We start from the raw sequence: 24,062 nt of genomic DNA, 5'->3' as shown, positions 1-24,062 counted from the left end.
TTTGTTTAAGTCTCTTGTTTGAGACTTGAGTATGTAGTTTTCAAAATTAATCTCTACCTATACTGATTCAATTTATTGATTTTCTGACCCCGGCTCCCTTCTCACTAATGTTCTTATGTCATCCTTTATTATCAGAACTACCCTTCCTCCTTTTCCATTCTACCTACCTTTTCAGAATGTTTTGTACCCTGGAATATTTATTTCCTGACCTTGGTCACTTTGTAACCATGTCTTTGGAATGGCATTTAGATCTAAACCATTCATCTCTATTTGCAGCACTAGTTCATCTATCTTTTTACAGATGCTCCACACATTCAGGTAAATTAACTTCAGTTTTTTACTAATATTACTTTCTGATAACTCGCTCTGTATTAACGTTAACTCTGTCCTTTCCTGCTTCACTCAACTTGCCTCAGAAAAGCAACCCACATCAAAATACTTCTTTATTGCCTCAATTTTTATCTTTGGATTCTAAATCTTCTTTCACTCAAATCCTTCTTCCACTTTGTTACTTTAAATCTAATTCCCCATATTTTAACCATATTTGCTGGTGTTGTCTTATGTTTGTACACTCCTTCCCTTCCTGTCACACACCAGTTACTATTACCCATTGTTGTACCTGTTAATTCTCAGATACTTTCAACCAGTTTACTTACTCCAAGGTTTTACCCCGGTGCCCTTATTTGCAAGGTGGACAAAGGACAAACACAAGTAAAGATTCAACAAGTTTATTAATAATAACACTATTAACCCTTAAATTACCCACATAAAACAAGAGGATACCCCAGATTCAAGTATACTACCCGTAAAGGTGGTTTGGTTAAACTGCTGGCCCGATTCTCTGAGTCCCTCTGGTCTGTCTTCTCGATGGCAGCTTCTTCCTTCTCTGGTCAGTCTTCCGAATGGTCACAACTGCCTCCCTCGTCGAGTTTTCGCTGCAGTGTGCCTCTGAGTGTGTCCCTTTATTCCCAGCCTGCTTGCCTTTCCAGAAACTTCTCTGGCTTCCGGCCAATGAGGTCCCAGGAGGGGGTTCCAATACCCAGTGGGTTTCTTGATGTCTGCCTGACAGGACACCAGGGTCCGCCCTCCAGGTTTCTTGATGTCTGCCTGACAGGACACCAGGGTCCGCCCCCCAGGTGTCCATCTCCATGTTGTTGAACTTGTTATCAGGTAAGGTTTCTACAGGATCTCTTGGTGACAGAAAGTCTGGCCCGATCTGGGCTTCTAACAATAGACCGATGCATTTCAATGAGGTCTTTAACCTGGTGTTGTGAGACTTCTTACTGTGTTTCAATGAGGTGCCATGATCTCCTGCTAAGTCTCAAGTAGAGTGTAACGACCTTTGATGGGTGGTTGATGGGTCAGGCCCAGACGCATTTGTGTATTGTATAATTGGCCTGCCTGAGGTTTGACTGTGTTTGATTTCAATGTGCCCAATTCTTTGATTTAGGATATCCAATTTTATCAGCCTTAAAACTAGGCCCTGTTTATATCACCACACCATATTGCTATCCTAATCCTTCTAGATCACCTTCTAAATCTGAGAGTACAAACCCAACAAATGTTAAGGCTTGTCTTCTTAGAATTCAGAAGAATGAGAGGTGATATGATTGAAACATATAAGATTCTTAGGGTAAACATCTGGTGTTCCACTCATGAGTGTAGCACAAGAAGGCAAAGTTGCAGAATAAGGGGGTGCTCATTTAAGACAGATTTGAGGAAAGATTTCTTCTGTCAAAGAGTGGTGAATGTTTGGAATTCTTTACCCCAGGAAGCTGTGGAGTCCTTGAACATTTTCCAGGGCGGTATGGTGGAACAGGGGTTAGCACTGCTGCCTCACAACTCCAGGGACCTGGGTTCGATTCCCAGCTTGGGTCACTGACTGTGTAGAGTTTGCATATTCCCCGCGTGTCTGCATGGGTTTCCTCCGGGTTTTCCGGTTTCCTCCCACAGTACCAAAGATGTGTGGGTTAGGTGCATTGGCCATGCTAAATTGCTCCTTAGTGTCCCGGGATGCGTAGGTTAGGTTAGTGGGGTAAATATGTGGGGTTACAGGGATAGGGACTCGATGGGCCAAATGGCCTCCTTCTGCACTGTTGGATTTCTCTATGACTTTCAAGGCTGCGATTGATAGGTTTTTGAGGGGAATTAACAGTTCTGGAGAGAAGGCAAGAAAGTGGACTTAGTAAGTGTTAGGTCAGCCATCATCTTATTAAATGTTGGACCAGGCTCGAAGGGGTCTACTCCCGTTCCTGTTTCTTATTGTCTTAAAGGGCAGCAGATGCATGGGAACACCGTACCTGCATGTTCCCCTCATAGCCATATACCCTTTTCCTCCAGTCCTGGTGCGAGTGCCCCATTTCTCCCACACTAATCTATAAACTAAGCATTCAAGTCTCTAATCTTATGTTCCTTATGTCAGTTTGCTCAAGGTTTAGCTGGTAATCCAGAAATTATTATCTTTTGTGTTTCTGCTGTTTCATTTAGTCTTGAGCTACTCAAACTCTCTCAGCAAAACCTCTTCCTTAGTCCTACCTATGTCATTGGTGCCCACTTGGACCACGGCAAAGGAATCTTTCCCCTCCCACTCCCAGGTTCTTCCCCAGCCCAGAGGATATGTCCTTAACCTTGGCAGTGGGCCAGCAACATAGTCTTCAGGACTCATGCTTTCAGCTGTAGAGAACAGTATCTATTCCCCTAATTATACTGCCCCCCCAACTAAATTCCTTTTTACTTCCCCCACTTGAATGGCTCCTGCTGTGATCAGTTTGCTCGTCCATCCTGCAGTCCCTGCACTCTTCCACACAAGCGGCAAGAACCTCAAACTTGTTGGACAATTGCAGGTGCTGAATTTCCTCCATTGCTACCTTCTGGGTCTGCATACCGACCTCACTCGCTGTCACACTCTCCTGCCCCTGACCACAGGCCAAATCAGAAGGACCTGGCCTAAGGGGTTTGCATACCTCCTGGAACATTGTGGCCAGGTATCTTTTCCCCTCCCTGATGCATTACAGTACCTGAAGGTCAGACTCCAGATAATCAAATCTGAATAAAAGTTTCTTGGGCTGTGGACATTTTTATGCAGATATGGTGGACACCCAGTGTTGTGGATTACACTGGGTGTCCACCATCTCCCATATGCTGCAGTTGCAACACATTATCTGCCTTGCCATCTTTATTGTGTTTTATTTAAAATTTAGAAATATCACTCTACTCTTATTTGTATTTATATTAAGTAGTTTAAATTGTTAAGCTATAAATTTAATGCAATACCTGCATTTCCCCAGTACCAGTTTAAACTATTGCCCCTATTTAAAGCTGGAAAGCACTGGTGATTTAGTTGACTACAGCAACACACCGGTACATACTTGAGAGTCCACAAGTGTATCTGTGCTGTTGTCTATCTTGGCTTTGGAAGATAGTGCCTGTCCTATTGGAGATTCCTTTGGAAAGCAAAACATCTACTCCAGATGGAATAATTAATGTTTGCTTTGCAGACTCTTAAATAAAATATCAGAACAGAGCACCAAAAAAAAGACAATCAGTAGGTTACTGACTGTGGGAGGTATCAGATACTGTCCTCCTCCCAATATCTATACATGTGCACAACCTAACAGTGCTGGTAAAGCAGCCATATGCAAAACCTTGACTGATATCTCCATTATGTGACATGATGTTTAAAGGCACTCAGTACCTGCTCAAAGCATATGCACCAGGAAGGGGTGACCTGCTGAGAGCCATTCCCCTGCCTTTGTTGCTCACCCTGTACATTCCCCTCCCCTATGACTCCCATCCCATGAAAGCCGTCCCACTATCACTTACCTCTGGCCTGGTTTGCTACGTTTTGATGGGCCTCTGGTGGGCGTCATCTTCAAGTGGCACTGTTAAGTAAAAGAGCTGCTGGCTTCTGATTGGCCAATAACTCTTATGGGGCCCTGGGTCCGCATCCTGTGGAAGATCCACCGGTGGCTTGATAATTGCCTGATCAGCTTGTAATTCAGCAGGCCTTCCCCAAATGAGGCAATGTCTCTCACCAGCTCTCCAACCAACCCGCAAGACCCCTGTCGCCTCCATAAAATAGCCCCGCTACATAGTCCCCCCAAGTGCTGCACTCTCACTTCATGATTCAGAGTGGGGTTGAGTCCTACTCCACATAGCCCAGGCTGACACTCCAGGACAGCATGAAGGGAGCACTCCCCTGCACCAGCCGAGTTGTTATCTTTTGGATAGCTCTGTCTGCCCTCCCTGGCAGATGTAAAAGATCCTATGACATTATTTGATGAAGTGCAAGGGAGGTCTCTGCTATCCTTGGCATTAATTACCCCTCAACCAGCACCTAAAACAGGATGTTTTATTAATTTGATTTTATTATTATTGCTAAATATTTATTAAATATAAATTGTTGTGAAATAATTTTACTAATTTCATCAATTGCTTTACTTCAAAAGCATTTCATTGAGGGTAAAGCACTTTGTAGTGCCCTAAGGTCATGAATGGCATTATTAAAACACATTTCTCTACAGTCCCTCCTTTCTTCCAATACTCAATGGGCTTTTTGATTCCGTTTTAAATAAAAGATCACTTGACGATCCCAAGATTATTGAGTACTGTTTTTGGGAGCTGTGGTGTCACACAGTTTAACATTCAATGGATTGTAAATAATTTTTTTTATAGTTTTGTGGGGGAGGGGGGATTGCAGAGACGGGTGGGCATGTGATGTGCAGTGAACGACTTAGTAGGTGAATGCATGGTGCTGCTGAGCCATATCGGTTAAAGGATTGTGCCAGATTCAATCCTCACTCCTTCAAACCTTGGCGGATGGTAGCATAATAGTTAGCACTGCTGCCTCAGCACTAAGGTTCAATTCAAGCCTTGGATGACTGTGTGGAGTTTGCTCATTCTTCCTGTGTCTGTGTGAGTTTCCTTCGGGTCCTCCCACACTCCAAAGATGTGCAGGTTAGTTTAGGTGGATTGGCCATGCTAAATTGCCCCTTTTAGTGTCTCAAGATGTGTAGGTTATGGGATTAGCAGGGAAATGCGTGGGATTACGGAATAGGATGGGGGATGGGCCTGGGTGAGATGCTCTGTCAGAGAGTTGGTTGAATGCCAAATTTTCCATCCTCATTGACAGCGGTGGCGGGGTGTGAACGGCCAGAGAATTCCAGCCATGATCTCTTTCCATCAAGGCTATTGAACAAAGAACAAAGAACAACACAGCACAGGAACAGGCCCTTCGGCCCTCCAAGCCCGCGCCGCTCCCCAGTCCAGGATTGAATCCTGAATCCAGGATCCCCGCCCAATTTTCCAGCCTATCTACATCCTAATATCCTATCCACCGAGCTGTCCCTCACAGCTACGATGCTTTGTTCATCACAACCTATTAACTCACCCCCACCCCCCCATTCCAGACCATGTGATCTCCAGGGAGAGGCAAAAACCCAGAGTGAAAACCCCAGGGCCAATATGGGGAAAAAAAACTCTGGGAAATTCCTCTCCGACCCCCTGTGGCGATCGAAACGAGTCCAGGAGATCACACTGGCCCTGATCAGAAAATGCTTCCCAACCCTATTCATTTTCACTTCTGCTTTACGAACACCATCTGAATTCCCTGCCCCCGAGACAGGTTCCCAACTATCCGCAGTCTCGCTCTGTACTGGCACCAGCAAGATGATCATAGAATGAAGCCTTGAAACGAGAAACAAAGAACAATTAGCCCGCGCCGCTCCCTGGTCCAAACTAGACCACTCTTTTGTATCCCTCCATTCCCACTCCGTTCATGTAGCTGTCTAGATAAGTCTTAAACGTTCCCAGTGTGTCTGCCTCCATCACCTTGCCCGGCAACACATTCCAGGCCCCCACGACCCTCTGTGTAAAATATGTCCTTCTGATATCTGTGTTAAACCTCCCCCCCTTCACCTTGAACCTATGACCCCTCGTGAACGTGAAATTGGCTGGAACTAATCATGTGATTTCTTTGCATTTGACTGTGAAGACTCTGGGTAAATGGCAGGCAATGGCATAGTGGTTTTGTTACTGGATTAGTATTCCAAGACCCAGGGTAATACTATAGGGATCCGGGTTCGAATGTCACCATGGCCATTGGTGAAATTTGAATTCAATAAAAATCTGGAATTAAATTCTAATGATGATCATGAACCCATTATTAATTGTCGTAAAAACCCATCTGGTTCACTAATGTCCTTTAGGGAAGGAAACATGCTGTCCTTATCGTTCTGATGAAGGGTCATCGAGACTCAAAATGTTGGCTCTATTCTCTCCCCACAGATGCCGTCAGACCTGCTGAGATTTTCTAACATTTTCTGTTTTTGTTTCAGATTCCAGCATCTGCAGTATTTTGCTCCTTGTCCTTACCTGGTCTGGCCTACATGTGATTCCACACTTACAGCAATGTGATTGACTCTTAAATGCCTCCTCAAGGACAATTAGGAATGGGCAATAAATGCTGGCTCAGCCAGCTGCTGACATCCTATGAATGAAAAAAAAAGGTCCAAATCAAAGGGAACAGAAATTCTTGCATTTATCTAGTGCTTTTCGCAACCACCAGCCATCTCAATGCACTTACAGACAATTGCTACTTTTGAAGTGTAGTCACTGTTGTAATGGAGGAAACATGTGTAGGTCAGGTGGGAAAAGGCTTTTTTTTTGTACACTACTCACTCACTAGCCTGAGTCAAATATGACTGTTGCCCTCGGAACTGAAGTTCATTGGTTCCCACTATGATGATTGATCCTTGACAATGTATCTGCCATTAGCCCTTGGTAACCATTGTTCATTAGTCCTGTTAGCTAAGGGACTGTAACAAGGAATGCCACCACCAAGACAAAGTGACATCTTGGAGCAGATTGAACTGATTACAGTGAAAACTGATCCTTCAAATACTACACTTTGGGAAGAGTGGGGTTATATTTTATTCCCAATTATACAGTACATAGTACTAGCAGATGAATAATGAAATAGCAGGAAATTAGATTTTATGTATTTGTATAATCTAGAATTACACAGGTGTTCCAATGGAACTACATGAAGGATTAACCATTAATTTTTTTTAAATCCTGCCTGCTTTTAAAGGTCAATATTTGTCCCTTCTCAGCAAACTATTGCCCTGACTCCACCTTGTCAAAGTGGGAGGTGATCCTCTCTCAAACCATTGCCATTTCGATTCTTAAAGTGGACGGTTGGATTAGGCAGACTCGTTCATTTCGACTCCCTCACCCTCTGACTCCCCAGAATTATATTTGTTGTTTATAAGACCTTGTTATCTGCAGTGATAGTTGGTGTTTTATGAAGGATGGTGACAAAAAAAAAGAGGGTGGCACAGTGGCACAGTGGTTAACACAGCTGCCTACCGTGCCAGGGACCAGGTTCAATTCTGGCATTGGGTGGTTGTGTGGAGTTTGCATGTTCTCCCCATGTCTGTGTGGGTTTCCTCCCAAACTCCAAAGATGTATGGGATAGGGCCAGGATGGGATTATTGTCAGTGCAGACTCAATGGGCCAAATGGCTTCTTCTGCACTGTAGGGATTCTATGATAATATGAAATGTAAACTCCTCGGTGGTGCAAACATGGGTTTTGTTTAAATGATGAAAATAAATGTAAAAACGAATCAGAGATGCATGGATGATAGACACTAGAGTAATGTGCAACCCATGGTGATAGGTACTATGACTGAAATCAAAACTTTCTACAAAGATCAAGGATTTGTGGAATTCAGTAGAACCAATGACACAACAAAACATGTCTTATGAGGGTTGAAAATGGATGCCTTTTGCCTTTGAGGAGATCTCAAGGCCCTGGATTATCCATAATTAGCAACCCAAGTTGCCTAGCTCCACCTTTCTCGGTCTTCGCCTTGCTGTTCATTATCAGATGGATTAGCAGAGCAAAAAAGCAAGGCGAAGGAAAGAAACCTTTAAAAGGAATTTTTTAAAAATTGAATGGGATCTTTCTGATGCAGGGCATCCCGCAGCATATGGAGTTAGACATTTTCATGTATTAACGCACCTGAAAAAAAGGGACACTTTGTTGAAACCTTTCACCTTGCACTCATCAGCAAAGCAACTCACAAGAATACCAGTGTAAGGGAAAGGAACAAATTTATTGCTTTCCCCTGACATTGGTATTCTTGCAAAGTGTCCTGATGAGTACAAGATGAAAAACCTCAACAAAATTCTCTTTTTTCAGCAATACTCAAGTTCTGTGCTACTAAAAAACAATATTAACAATAACGATATTGCAACATTTGCAACAAGACCTTTACCTATAGCTTAGGGAAATAGCAGTGTAATGGGCATAGAGGGAGAGGAATTCCTGAAATGTGCACAAGAAAACTTTCTTGATCAGTATGTTTCCTACCAAATGAGGAAGGAATTAATGCAAGATCAAGTTCTAGGAATGTTGTCAAGAAGCTTGAATAAAGTAAATATTCAAGAATTGTATAAAATAATAATCATAAAGGCTTGGATAAGATAAGGTTTAAAGCATTGGAGAAAAGGGATTTGATAAGAGTGCAGTTGCCTGGAGGGTTTTGATGTGCGAATTAGCTTAGCAGCAGATAATTACTTAAGTGAAGTGGACACATAGGAATGTATATCATACTCACACGTTAAAAGCAGGCCTCTAAGGCGAGTTGTTTAGAGAGAATGAGATTAAAAGGGCAAAACGGTATATCAGTAGCAGGATTAGCTCTTACTGCAGAAGCAGCTGATGAGCAGTTAAGATCATAGCCATACTCAGCTGGAAAAAGAAGCTCTCCCAAAAGCAGGATTCAGTGCTAGAAGCTGCTGTTTGAAAATTTCAGAAAGACTATGCTGAATCAGAAGAGAGGTTTCCCAAAATTAAAGATACAACTCGGGTGTGGTATTTTGCTGGATTTAGCTCATAGTGTTAAACTGTATAGGATGTTGTTTTTGAACAGGTACATTTCTCAGAGTTTAGGAATGTAGATAGATGTGGAATGGGATTAATTCAAGGACCAATATACTTGCAGGGAGGTTTGCTAGAGTTATTGGGGAGGGTTTAAACTAGATTTGCAGGGGGATGGGAACCAGAGTACCAGAGCAGATAGTGGAGCGGGGGTGAAAATAAATGATGTTAATAGTTCATGCAAAATCACAAATAGAAGGGTTGTGTGTGATGGTAATAATCTTCTGAGGTGTGTCTATTTCAATGCCAGGAGTATTGTGGGGAAGGCAGACGAGCTGAGGGCGTGGATCGACACATGGAATTATGACATTATAGCCATTAGTGAAACTTGGCTACAGGAGGGGCAGGACTGGCAGCTCAATGTTCCAGGGTTCTGATGTTTCAGACGTGATAGAGGCAGAGGGATGAAGGGGTGGGGGGGTGGGGGGGGGGGGGGGGGGGGGAGCGGATGGCATTGCTAGTCAGGGAAAATGTTACAGCAGTGCTCAGGCAGGACAGATTAGAGGGCTTGTCTACTGAGGCCATATGGGTGGAGCTGAGAAACAGGAAAGGTATGACCACATTAATGGGGTTGTATTATAGACCACCCAATAGTCAGCGAGAATTGGAGGAGCAAATCTGCAGAGAGATAGCAGACAATTGCAGGAAACATAAAGTTGTGATAGTAGGGGATTTTAATTTTCCACATATAGATTGGGACTCCCATACTGTTAAAAGTCTAGAAGGGTTAGAGTTTGTAAAATGTGTTCAGGAAAATTTTCTAAATCAATATATAGAGGTACCAACTAGACAGGATGCAATATTAGATCTCCTATTAGGAAACGAGTTAGGACAAGTGACGGAAGTGTGTGTAGGGGAACACTTTGGTTCCAGTGATCACAACGCGGTTAGTTTCAACTTGATCATGGATAAAGATAGATCTGGTCCTTGGATTGAGGTTCTAAACTGGAAAAAGGCCAAATTTGAAGAAATGAGAAAGGATCTAAAAAGCGTGGCTTGGGACAGGCTGTTCTCTGGCAAGGATGTGAATGGTAAATGGGAGGCCTTCAAAGGAGAAATTTTGAGAGTGCAGAGTTTGTATGTTCCTGTCAGGACTAAAGGCAAAGTGAATAAGAATAAGGAACCTTGGTTCTCGAGGGATATTGGAACTCTGATAAAGAAGAAGAGAGAGATGTATGACATGTCTAGGCAACAGGCAGCAAATAAGATGCTTGAGGAGTATAAAAAGTGCAAGAAACTACTTAAGAAAGAAATCAGGAGGGCTAAAAGAAGACATGAGCTTGCTTTGGCAGACAAGGTGAAGGATAATCCTAAGAGCTTCTACAGGTATATTAAGAGCAAAAGGATAGTAAGGGATAAAATTGGTCCTCTTGAAGATCAGAGTGGTCGGCTATGTATGGAACTAAAAGAAATGGGGGAGATATTAAATGGTTTTTTTGCATCCGTATTTACTAAGGAAACTGGCATGGAGTCTATGGGAATAAGGCAAACAAGTAGGGAGGTCATGGAACCTATACAGATTAAAAGGGAGGAGGTGCTTGCTGTTTTGAGGCAAATCAGAGTAGATAAATCCCCAGGACCGGATAGGGTATTCCCTCGGACCTTGAAGGAGACTAGTGTTGAAATTGCAGGGGCCCTGGCAGATATATTTAAAATGTCGGTATCCACGGGTGAGGTGCCGGATGATTGGAGGATAGCTCATGTTGTTCCGTTGTTTCAAAAAGGCTCAAAAAGTAATGCGGGAAATTATAGGCCGGTAAGTTTGACGTCAGTAGTAGGTAAATTATTGGAAGGAGTATTAAGAGATAGGATCTACAAATATTTGGATAGACAGGGACTTATTAGGGAGAGTCAACATGGCTTTGTGCATGGTAGGTCATGTTTAACCAATCTATTAGTGTTTTTTGAGGAGGTTACCAGGAAAGTGGATGAAGGGAAGGCAGTGGATGTTGTCTACATGGACTTCAGTAAGGCCTTTGACAAGGTCCCGCATGGGAGGTTAGTCAGGAAGGTTCAGTCGCTAGGTATACATGGAAAGGTAGTAAATTGGATTAGACATTGGCTCAATGGAAGAAGCCAGAGAGTGGTAGTGGAGGATTGCTTCTCTGAGTGGAGGCCTGTGACTAGTGGTGTGCCACAGGGATCAGTGCTGGGTCCATTGTTGTTTGTCATCTATATCAATGATCTGGATGATAATGTGGTAAATTGGATCAGCAAGTTTGCTGATGATACAAAGATTGGAGGTGTAGTGGACAGTGAGGAAGGTTTTCAAAGCTTGCAGAGGGATTTGGACCAACTAGAAAAATGGGCTGCAAAATGGCAGATGGACTTTAATGCAGACAAGTGTGAGGTATTGCACTTTGGAAGGACAAACCAAGGTAGAACATACAAGGTAAATGGTAGGACACTGAAGAGTGCAGTAGAACAGAGGGATCTGGGAATACAGATACATAATTCCCTAAAAGTGGCGTCACAGGTAGATAGGGTTGTAAAGAGTGATTTTGGTACATTGGCCTTTATAAATCAAAGTATTGACTATAGGAGTTGGAATGTTATGGTGAGGTTGTATAAGACATTGGTGAGGCCGAATTTAGAGTATTGTGTGCAGTTTTGGTCACCTAATTACAGGAAGGATATTAATAAGGTTGAAAGAGTGCAGAGAAGGTTTACAAGGATGTTGCCGGGACTTGAGAAACTGAGTTACAGAGAAAGGTTGAATAGGTTAGGACATTAATCCCTGGAACGTAGAAGAATGAGGGGAGATTTGATAGAGGCGTATAAAATTATGATGGGTATAGGTAGAGTGAATGCAAGCAGGCTTTTTCCGCTGAGGCTAGGGGAGAAAATAACTAGAGGACATGGGTTAAGGGTGAGGGGGGAAAAGTTTAAAGGGAATATTGGGGGGGGGCTTCTTCACACAGCGAGTGGTGGGAGTTTGGAATGAGCTGTCAGATGAGGTGGTGACTGCGGGCTCACTTTTAACATTTAAGAAAAACTTGGACAGGTACATGGATGAGAGGGATGTGGAGGGAAATGGTCCAGGTGCAGGTCAGTGGGACTAGGCACAAAAATGGTTCGGCACAGGCAAGAAGAGCCAAAAGGCCTGTTTCTGTGCTGTAATGTTCTATGGTTCTATGATACTGTATGTGCGTATGTGTAGCTATTATTGTAGTTAAATGTACCTTTGTTTTGTATTGTGATCCTCATTGTGTGTGTTTTTACAACTTAATAAACATTCTTTTACTTGAATGATTACAAGAAGACCGAAACTTTCCTCACTGGTTTGCATATCCTTCCTCACATTAAACCAAATTGAAAAATAAACAGTAAAGAACCGGCATTCCAAATTATCCTTCTGGGTTTTGGGATACCCTTGTATCTAACATCAACAGAGTTTTTAACAAGGAAATGGGGCAAATGGAGCATATTTTAGTAGCATGCATTTTGGAAACAGTGAGCACACCATCAATAGGTTTAGGGTAGCTATGTGAAAGAACAAGGAAAAATACAATATTTGACTGGGAGAAAGACGAATTTCACTGAGTTGGAAAGGGATTTAACCCAAGTGGATATGGAATTCAAAATCAGCAGGTAAAGCAGTCAATGAACAATGGGAGGCCCTTAAAGAAGATAACTTTCTAGGCACAAGACTTTAGTAAAGAGTCATAGAGGTTTACAGCATGGAAATAGGCCCTTCAGCCCAATTTGTCCATGCCGCCTCAAGGCTTTAGAGTGTGTACAAGAGGGTATCTGTGAGAGTGGTATCAAGGATGAGGGACTTCAGTTATGTGGGAAGATTGGAGAAGCTGGGATTTTTCTCCTTAGATCTGAGAAGGTTACAGAGAAATTTGCTGCACATTCAAAATCATGAAGGGTTTTGATGGAGAAGAAACAGTTTCTAGTTGCAGGAGGATCAATAACGAGAGGACACAAATTGAAAGTAATTGGCAAAAGAAGCAGACGTGACTGGAAGAAGTAAAAGAGGTCAATTGTTGTGATTTGAAAGACAGTGGACAGGATCCTCCAGCCCTTCACGCCAGCAGGATTCTCCCATCCCACTGCAGTGAATGGAGACTTGACTGAGCGCTAAATACCCTGTCCTCTCTGGCAACCACAGTAAGAAGTTTAACAACACCAGGTTAAAGTCCAACAGGTTTATTTGGTAGCAAAAGCCACACAAGCTTTCGGAGCTCTAAGCCCCTTCTTCAGGTGAGTGGGAATTCTGTTCACAAACAGAGCTTATAAAGACACAGACTCAATTTACATGAATAATGGTTGGAATGTGAATACTTACAACTAATCAAGTCTTTAAGAAACAAAACAATGTGAGTGGAGAGAGCATCAAGACAGGCTAAAAAGATGTGTATTGTCTCCAGACAATGATGCTCTCTCCACTCACATTGTTTTGTCTCTTAAAGACTTGATTAGTTGTAAGTATTCACATTCCAACCATTATTCATGTAAATTGAGTCTGTGTCTTTATAAGCTCTGTTTGTGAACAGAATTCCCACTCACCTGAAGAAGGGGCTTAGAGCTCCGAAAGCTTGTGTGGCTTTTGCTACCAAATAAACCTGTTGGACTTTAACCTGGTGTTGTTAAACATCTTACTGTGTTTACCCCAGTCCAACGCCGGCATCTCCACATCTCTCTGGCAACAACAGCAGGGCGTGAACAGCTGGAGAATTGAGGCCGCTGCCTGAAAGAGTGGTGGAAGGGAAAAAAATTCAAATTGGAATTGGGTGAATACTGGCAGGGGAGAACTTGTCGGTCCAAGTGAAAAAGCAAGATGGATGGGACTAATTGGATATTTTTTCCACAGAGTGGGCAAAGATTCAGTGGACTGAATGGCTTTCTTCTGTGTTTTATCATTTTAAAATTCAATGAAACGAAACATGAGGTAATGAAAAAGGGTAATTATACGAAACATGAGGTAATGATAAAGGGTAATTATACTGACACACATTGCAGGAAAATGATGAATGGGAAAGGCCATCTGCTTTTTTCATCTCGCTCAATTTTTTTCTCCCAGCTGAAGCCGATGGTAATGGATTTGACCCAGTCACATTTTTGTTTAATTAATTTTCTGCCATTTTAGTACTGGTTATTTGGTTCATACTTTGACTTCCAATGGATGTAGGGCTTCATGGCTTCCTTGCTGAATTGTCAGAAGGCCAATAGATTCCTTGAGCCTTAGGCCTCTCTCTGATTGTTTATGTAGCAAAGCTGGACCAGTTCAGTGTTGAGAATGCCAGGAAGCAAGAGGAAGTCATGGTCATAACAGCTGCTGCAATGTTAGAACCAGCAATGTCCATCATCCTCCAAATGTAGACATGTCAGAATAGAAGCAGATTTTAAATTTAGACCACTTGGATAGCAGTGTTCAATGTGTTCCCCTTAACTGGCTTAGTGATTGCATACAGCTTCCCAATAAAAAAATGTACCTCTCCTTATGTCTGTCCTCATTCAAGACCTCTGAGCAAGAGTTTAGACACCTGACCTAATATCACTTAACGTGGACTTGCGACAGATTTTTACATAGGATATAAGGCACAGAAAGAGGCCATTCAGCCAACTAGTCCTTGCTAGTGTCTCTGCTGCACTTGTAAGTTGTGGCTGATTACACTTTGTTTTGCAATATTAAAGCTGTCGCATAAATCATAGAAACCCTACAGTGCAGAAGGAGGCCATTTGGCCCATCGAGTCTGCACCAACCACCATCCCACTCTAGGCCCTATCTGCATTACCCCACATGTTTACCCCGCTAATCCCCTAACCTACACATCCCGGGACACTAAGGGGCAATTTAGCATGGCCAATCAGCCTAACCTGCACATCTTTGGATGTGCTGAATGTGAGCTGTTGTTGTAAAATACAGCACAGCAGGACTCAACCAGGCGAAATAATTATTTTTTGAGAATTCTATAAATGTATATATGAGTCGATCTCCTGATATTTGAAATTGTTGTTCTCTCCTTGCATTGGAGAATAGGCCATTGCCTAAGGACAGCAGGATTAAACCACAATGCACAATGCGTTATTCTGCAAGTGAGACCTAGCTTGCCATGAGCTGACATGGAGACTCGCATCTCTTACAGCATGAGACTCCATTGGGAAAGAATATAAAGGATTGTTTATAAAAATGCATTCTTTCACAGGATGTGGCTGTCACAGGCAAGGCCAGTATTTGTTGCCTTAATTGCCCTTGAACTGAGTGGTTTGCTAGGCCAGTTCAGAGAGCAGTTAAAAGTTACCCTGTCTGAAGTCACACGTAGGCCAGACTGGGTAACAGTAGATTTCCTTCCTTGAAGGGCATTAGTGAATCAGATTTCATGACCATCATTGAGACCAGGGCGAGAATTCACTGATCATGCCTGTGACTGGGATTCTCCAGTCCTGCTGCTGTGAACGGAGATTTGACTGAGCCCCAAATTGTCCGTTCTCAGTAACAACAGTAAAGGGGCGTCCGAGACTGGAGAATTCCAGTCTCGCTTTCAATTCCAGACTTTTAATTGATTAAATTGACATTCCACTAGCTGCCATGGTGAGATTGGAACCCATGTCCCCAGTGCATTCATCTGGGCTGCTGGATTACCAGTCCAGTGATATTACCACCATGCCACTGTCTCCCCCTTTAATAATGTTGACTTTCCCTCTTGTTTCATGGGGTTTCAGCCGGAAACTGGTTAGAGTTAGGCACCCCCTCGGGGATTTTCAATGCAAGCTGTCTTCAATCACAGCAGTCCTTGTGAGCCTAACTTCATTTGCTATAAATCGCATATCCTGATGCCTATTATAGAATGAATACATAGTTTGTGGCCAATTGAAGTTCTGATGAAAGATCACAGATGTTGTCCTAAATTTCCTGGACTTTCCCACTGGTGGGATTTTCCGGTCCCGTCCAAGTCAATGCCCTTTTGAATGGCCATTGCATTTTCTGGCCCAGCCCCCACCACAACAGCGCTGGAAAATTCCATCTGTTCTGTTTTTATTTCAGATTTCCAGCATCTGCCATATTTTGCTTTTGTAAGAGATGAAAACTATTTTTTTGTCTCTTTTTTTCAGAATGTTCAGTTGTGATTGTCACCTTACCAGACAGTCGCTTTGAGCCTCTAAAGCAGTGGCTTTGAAAATGGTGTAGCATTACTACTATTACCTTGTCAGAGATTAAAGCAAAGACTATACTAATCGATGTGACTCAGTCACTCACTGGGGTAATGGGCAGGCTAGTGTTAACTAGCTAGTGTAGGCGAGTGTGGCGAAGGCTGTGTTAACCTCCCAGTTTTACTCTGTTGAATTCAATGGGTCATAAAATCAGACATTTTAAATTGGGCACTAAAATGTCCGGCAATGTGGGCCAAAGAGAGCTCTTTGTGTTGTTCTGAAATGTTTGAATTTAAACCTTGGATTCAGACCTAATGTTGGACTCTTTTTAAAATTGGCAATGTCTACTTCCTGGTGCAGGAAGTGAGGGTCAAAAAAAAGTGGAAGTTGACCTTAATTCAACAGAGGATGTGATGTCATTTCTCTTTTCTATTGTACAGAAGGGTAGATCAAGAATAAATTTCAGCTTCCCACCATACTGCTTCCTGACTTCAGAGATGGTGCTTGATCCAGGAGCACAGGCCTTGGCCGGGGCCCAGAAGAGCAAGAGGGTGGTGGGCCCACCCAAAGTACCCAAGAAAACAGTCGAGAGAAAGAGCAGTGAGAGGAACGGGATTCGGTCACACAGCAGCCTCACTCCAACACAGCCAGAAGCATCATTAAGAACAGTGCCACAGGCACCGGGGCCGCTCACTTGTAGCTTGAAGGTCAGCAGGCTGCTTGGAGCTGGATCAAGCCTGGTCAGTAACGGACACTGCAGCTGGATGAGACGGAGCGAAAGCTCATACAGCGTGAACAGCACTGGCTCGGATTGCTCCCGGGCCCGGATCAGGAATGCCACCTCTCTCCCTCATATAGCCAGGTACAATGCACGAGAGCCACCGCCTGTTAAAAGCCCCTGCCTCTTGGTGGCACTAAGACCAATAAATGTCGACAAAGAGAAAGAGATATTTTTCCAGTCCAAGTACACCTACAATCCTCAGTTTGAGTATTCAGAGCCCCTCAGCAGCAGCATAATGAGCAAGTACAGCGTAGCCTCTGACCGTTTCATCGAACAGGTGAGAACTTCTTCTTGAGTCACTAGAATCTGTTATTTTCCATGCTTTTGTTACTTCCAAATTCAACTAGCCGGCCTCCCATCTTCCATGGTCCATGAATTTCAGCTCATTGACAAATTCTGCTTCCCATTCCTAACTCTCACAGTCTGTGCTCACTGACCCACATTGGCACCAGGTCTGGCAATGCCAGAAATTTAAAATTTATAGCCTTGTGTTAAATTCTTCCATAACTTTCAACCCTCCCTATCTTTTGACCCTCCCTATCTCTACCTTCATCCACTCCCACAATCTCTCTCGATTTTTTTTATAGCATCCTACAGTGCAGAAGGAGGCCATTTGGCCCATCGAGTCTGCACTGACCACAATCCCACCCAGGCCCTATCCCCATGCATTTACCCTATCTAGTCCCCCTGACACTAAGGGACGATTTAGCATGGCCAATCCACCTAAACCGCACATCTTTGGAGTGTGGGAGGAAACCGGAGCACCCGGAGGAAACCCACGCAGACACGGGGAGAATGTGCAAACTCCATACAGACAGTGACCGAAGCTGGAAATCGAACCCAGGTCCCAGGTGCTGTGAGGCAGCAGTGCTAACCACTGTTGCCACCGTGCCGCCCCACTTTCCTCCATTTCTGGTCTCCCGTGCACCTCTGGTTTCCATCATCCCACCGTCTGGACTGTGTCTTCAACTCTCAAGACTCAAAGTTCAGGCATTCCCCCTCCCTCCCCAAACCGTTGCCTCATCTCCCCTCCTCCATTAGTACTTTACTTCCAGCCTATCTCCTTTAGTTTGGTCACCTGTACTAGTATCTCCTTTTGTGGTTCGGTGTGCAATTTTGTTTGCAGTTGATCCAATGAAGCAACTTGGGATGCTTTACTACATTAAAGGCGCCACATAAATGCACATTGTTCTTGTCAGAGTGTGCTTATCATCGCCTATATAGTGAGCTGGGTAGACAATCGAGCAAAATAAAGTCAGTATAAATGATTCTGATGGCAAAGTGGGTGTATTGCACTTGATGGCATGGTGCTGGTTCATGCAGATTAGGAAGGCTCCAAATTTGATCCTTGTTCTATGCTAAATTAGCTGGTCCCAACCCTGCTAAATGACAGCTGGGGAGAATGAGGTTGGAAAGTCGTGGTTACAATTGGACTGCGGTTTCTGCCTGGGAATTGGTTTATTACAGTACCAAATTGCTCCAATGACTTGTGGCTCAGCTGTTGCTGCTAATTTTCCTAATCTGCCTGGGATGATCCACCATTTCGCATATAATTCAATTTGAGCTTTAATTTCACATGATGTATTGACAGGAGAATTGGATTAGCTGCCTAAAGCTTCCTGATCGTAGGTTGTGTTTAATGGAGTTTAGTTTGATCATTTTAATTCTCTTTGAGCTGCCTTGATGACTCAATGGATTTGATCACTGGATGGCCAAACTTTACGATGTTGAAAATGCCACATTTAACTACTGGCCTTTGCTGAGTTCAGTGAAGGTGGCAGGAATGCCAATTGCACAATGACAAGTTGGTACCAGTGCCCACTGGTTATCATGTTGAGTGAATAAAAAAAAGGACAAAACAATGGGGTCCAGGAGCACAGATTAAGATAAGGGAAACACTTTGCCAAATTATTTCAATAAAAGCAAAAGGCTATGGAAGCTGGAAATCTGAAATAAGAAACAGAAAATGCTGGAAAACTTCAGCAGGTCTGGCATCATCTATGAAGAGAGAAGCAGAGTTATCATTGTGAGTCCATATGATTCTTCAGAGCTAAAGAAAAGGAGAAATGTAATGGATTTTATACGATTTAAGAGCGGGTGGAGCAATTAGAAGGTCAAGGATGGATGTTACAAATGAGAGAATAGAGAAAGATGTTAGGGCACAAGAAAAAGGAAGTGTTAATTGTAGTGCTAAGGACTAAAGGGAGTGCTGGTAGTGGCATAATGCAAGGTATCTGCATGTCTTAATAACAGGACAAAGGTCAGCACTCTGTAAAAACAAAACATATGAACAAATGGCAGATTGCCCTGTGGGGAGGGCGTGTCTGTTTTGGGACAACATTTTTTTGTTGGATTAAAGAAAGGGTCAAGGTGGAGGAGAAAGTTCACAGTCTGAAGTTGCTGAACTCATGTTGAGTCCAGAAAGCTGTAAAGTGCCTAATTGGAAGATGAAGTGCTATTCCTCCGGCTTGCTTTGGACTTCACTGAAACATTGCAACAGGCCAAGAATGGACATGTGGACATGAGTAAATTAATCCAATTATTGCATGGCTTCAGGTTTGAAATGGTAGCACATGTCTCACATTTATTTTAATTTTGTATGTGCCTGTGCCTGTGTATTTCTGCCTTAGTATGTGTTTCTATTTGTTTTTTCCACTCCATAGAATCATCGAAAAGTTACGGCATAGAAAGGCCATTCAGCTCATCGTGCCAGCCGAAAAAGAAAAAAATAATAAATTAGCTGCCCATTCTAATCCCACTTTCCAGCACCTGCTCTGTAGCCTTGTAGGTTGCAGCGCTTTAGATCCAGATACCTTTAATGAGATGAGGGTTTCTGCCTCCACCCGCAAACCAGACAGCAAATTCCAAACACCCACCACCATACCAATCACCTTAAATCTGTGCCTCCCAGTAATTGATCTCTCCGCTCGGGGAAACCGGGCATCCCTGCCTACTCTATCTCTAGCCCCCTCATAATCTTGTGCACCTTAGTCATGTCACCCCTCAGCCTCCTCAGTTTCAAGACAAACATACCCAGCCTATCAAATCTTTCCTCATAGCTGCAATTTTCAAGCCCTGACATCGTTCTTGTAAATCTCCTCTGTCCTTTCTCCAGAGAAATTATGTCATTCCTGTGATATGGTGACCAGAACTCTACACAAAACTCTGGCTGTGGCCTAAACAGTGTTTTATACAGTTCCATCATTACATTCTTATTCTTGTATTTAATACCTGATCCAATAAAGGAAAGCATTTCCTAAGCTTTCCTGACAACTTACTTGTCTCTCCTGCCACCTGAGGACATGCAATGCAAGGTCTTTCACTTCCTCTATCCCTCCAAATATCCTCCCATCTACTGAGTATTCCCTAGCTTCGTTTGCCCTCCGCAAATGCATTACTTCATGCTTATCTGGATTGAATTCCATTTGTCAATTCTTTGCCTGATGCGCTATCAATAAGGCGAAAGACTACCGATATGCCAATATAAGTGTAGGCTTTTATTCACAACAGAATCAGGAGCAGATCCCAACAATTAACCGACCTGGACTGAACAAGGGGGAGGAGACAGCCACCTTTATACTAGGTGCTGAGGGGAGGAACCAAACTGGAAGGGGATGTGTCCAGGTATGACAAACACACACAACGGTGGTCCATATAGGACAAAGGCACAACTGAGGTCCACCACATTCACCCCTTCCTTTTAAAAAAAACACGGGGGTGAAGCGGAAACAATATCACAAGTCCAGACGAACCGGTGGCTTGATCCGCCGTCGCGATCGTCGTAGTGCAGGTCGCAGAGTCGTCCGAGCAGGGAGCGATGTCGGCCCAGGCTCCGTACAGTGAGCGTCGAGAGAAGGCGCTGGGTGGTGTGAAGCGGACCGATCCGTCATCCCGTCCAGTCGTCGGGTACTGCGTGGCGACGGCTCCGGCGACTCAAGCGAGCTGTACATAGGGGCGAGAGGAATGAGCAGTGGCCCTGGTGGCGTATGGGGAACAGTGGGAACCGGAGCTGGGGGGTGGGGGGCTGCAACAGGCTCTGGGCGCACTACATTGGGGACAGGGACTGAGGGAGGAAGAGGCGTAGCAGTCTCCGAATGGACGACACCAGGGACCGTGGGGTGGAAGGACGTGGTGACCTCCGGGGCACCTGCGGGTGCCAAGTCACGGACAGAAACCGTGTCCTCCCGCCCATCAGGGTACGCTACATAAGCATATTGGGGATTAGCATGGAGCAGTTGGACCTCCTCGACCAAGGGATCTGCCTTATGGGTCCGGACATGCTTCCGAAGCAGGACGAGTCCTGGGGACATCAGCCAATCCGGGAGCGAAGTACCCGAGGAGGACTTCCTGGGAAACGCAAACATCCGCTCGTGAGGGGTCGTATTGGTCGCTGTGCACAAGAGTGACCTAATGGAATGTAATGCGTCCGGAAGGACGTCTTGCCAACGGCTGACTGGAAGGCCCCTAGACCGTAACGCTAATAGAACGGCCTTCCAGACGGTTGCGTTCTCCCGCTCTACTTGACCATTGCCCCTGGGGTTATAGCTAGTGGTGCGGCTGGAGGCAACGCCTTTGGCGAGCAGGTACTGCCTCAGCTCGTCACTCATGAAAGAGGACCCACGGTCGCTATGAATATAGGCTGGGAAGCCGAACAGGGTGAAGAGCTTGTTCAGGGTCCGAATCACTGTAGCCGTGGTCATGTCCGAGCAGGGGAAGGCAAAAGGGAAACGTGAGTATTCGTCAATGATATTCAGGAAATAAACATTGCGGTTAGAGGAGGGGAGGGGGCCTTTAAAATCAACGCTAAGGCGCTCGAACGCGCGAGTGGCCTTTACAAGGTGCGCCCTACCTGGCCGGTAGAACTGCGGTTTGCACTCAGCGCAGACCCTGCATTGCCTGGTAATCGTCCGGACTTCCTCAAGGGAGAAGGGCAGGTTACGGGACTTGACAAAATGGAAAAATCTGGTGACACCCGGGTGACAGAGGTCGTTATGGAGGGACTGTAGCTGGTCTAGTTGGGCACTGGCACATGATCCACGGGACAGGGCGTCTGGGGGCTCATTGAGCTTCCCGGGCCGGTACATGATGTCATATCTGTAGGTGGAGAGCTCAATCCTCCACCGCAAGATCTTGTCATTCTTAATCTTGCCCTTTTGCCTGGTGTTAAACAGGAAGGCAACTGACCGCTGGTCCGTAATTAAGGTGAATCATTGGCCCGCGAGATAATGGCGCCAGTGCCGGACGGCTTCCACGATGGCCTGGGCCTCCTTCTCGACCGAGGAGTGTCGAATCTCAGGGCCTTGTAAGGTCCGGGAAAAGAAGGCCACCGGACGGCCCCTCTGGTTAAGGGTGGCAGCTAGGGCAAAGTCAGACGCATCACTTTCCACTTGGAATGGGATGGATTCGTCCACAGCGTGCATCGCGGCCTTCGCGATGTCCGCTTTGATGTCATCGAAGGCCCGACAGGCCTCCTCCGCCAGGGGAAAAGAGGTCGATTTTAGGAGCGGACGGGCTTTATCTGCGTAACGGGGAACCCACTGGGCATAATAGGAGAAGAAGCCCAGGCATCTCCTCAGTGCTTTGAGGGTAGTAGGGAGGGGAAGCTGCATAAGGGGACGCATACGGGCTGGGTCGGGGCCAAGGACACCATTTTCTATCACGTACCCAAGGATGGCGAGGCGGCGTGTCCGGAAAACACACTTCGCCTCATTGTATGTGAGGTTCAGGAGAGTGGCCGTACGAAGGAATTTTTGTAGGTTGGCATCATGGTCCTGCAGGTCATGGCCGCAGATGGTGACATTATCCAGATACGGGAAAGTGGCCCGTAGTCCGTACTGGTCCACCATTTGATCCATGGCCCGTTGGAAGACTGAGACCCCATTGGTGACACCAAAGGGGACTCGGAGGAACTGGTAGAGGCGGCCATCCGCCTCAAAGGCAGTGTATGGGCGATCCTCCGAGCGGATAGGGAGCTGGTGGTAAGCCGATTTCAAATCGATCGTTGAAAAAACCCTATAGTGCGCGATGCGGTTGACTATGTCCGCGATACGGGGAAGAGGATATGCATCTAGTTGGGTATACCTGTTTATGGTCTGGCTGTAGTCAATCACCATGCGGTGTTTCTCCCCCGATTTAACTACGACCACTTGCGCCCTCCAGGGGCTGGTGCTGGCCTGGATAATCCCTTCCTGGAGCAAACGTTGTACCTCGGACCGAATGAAGGCCCGGTCATCCGCACTATAGCGCCTACTCTTGGTAGCTATAGGCCTACAATCCGGGGTGAGGTTATCAAATAACGGGGGGGGGTGATCTTGAGGTTCGAGAGACTGCAGGTGGTGCGTGAGGGGCGCTGCCGTGACGGCGCCTTGCAGACGGAGAGCGGGGGATAAGGGCCATCGTACTGCAGGATGACGCTTCTATGATGGCTGAGGAAATCTAACCCCAGCAGTACAGCTGCGCAGAGTCGCGGCAGCACGAGGAGCCGAAAACGCTCGTAGACTGTGCCCTGTACCGTCAGCGTCACCAAGCAGCACCCGAGGACCTCCACTGAGTGAGAATTCGAGGCCATGGAGATGGTCTGGCTCCAGGGTCGCACGGGAAGGGCATATTGACGCACTGTGCGAGGGTGTATAAAACTTTCCGTGCTCCCACAGTCAAACAGGCAGTTTTCTGCATAACCATTTACCTTGATCTCCATTATGGACTTGGAGAGTTGATGTGGCTGCGACTGGTCCAAGCAAATCGATGCCACTGTTGAATTAAAGAAGAATCCATCTTCGTCGCCGTCTAATGACGTCACGGGTGAAGCTTCCTGCTCAGCTTGCCTTGATGCCAGTCTCAAAGATGGCGACTCCCGCACTTCCGGTGACCGCATCAAAGATGGCGATTCCCGCACTTCCGGTGACCGCATCGAAGATGGCGATTCGTGCGCAGCCGCCGCCTGCATCAAAGATGGCCGCGCCCTCGGAGCACACATGGCTCCACGAGTCTTCAGAAGCGGCTTTGCTCGGCAGACTTTAACAAAGTGGCCTAGCTTACCGCTTCCGGAGCAAATCGCGTCCTTTGCCGGGCAGTGACGCCGAGGGTGCTTAGGGAGGCCACAAAAGTAACATTTGGGCCCTGCTGGAGCAGCCGTCGCAGTGGAGCCGTCGGTGGAACGGGATCCAAGGTAAGACCCGAGATTATGGGAGGCTGCTTCTAACGTTTCAGCCATCGTGGCCGTTTTCCGGAGGTCT

General features: G+C 45.3%; 1 protein-coding gene across 1 annotated transcript in view; it reads left to right on the top strand.

Moving 5' to 3' along the window:
• Positions 1 to 24,062, top strand: part of LOC144492744 (microtubule-associated tyrosine carboxypeptidase 1-like) — a 70,519-nt gene that overhangs the window by 4,910 nt on the left and 41,547 nt on the right. Inside the window, 1 exon segment of the mRNA XM_078211124.1 lies at positions 16,487 to 17,104. Within this exon segment, the coding sequence (XP_078067250.1) occupies positions 16,544 to 17,104 (561 nt within the window). The 5' untranslated portion in view covers positions 16,487 to 16,543.

Source organism: Mustelus asterias, chromosome 4 (assembly GCF_964213995.1).
Source record: "Mustelus asterias chromosome 4, sMusAst1.hap1.1, whole genome shotgun sequence".
Lineage (NCBI taxonomy): Eukaryota > Metazoa > Chordata > Chondrichthyes > Carcharhiniformes > Triakidae > Mustelus > Mustelus asterias.
Note: the sequence above shows the minus strand (reverse complement) of the source record. Positions and strands in the feature narration are given on the sequence as shown.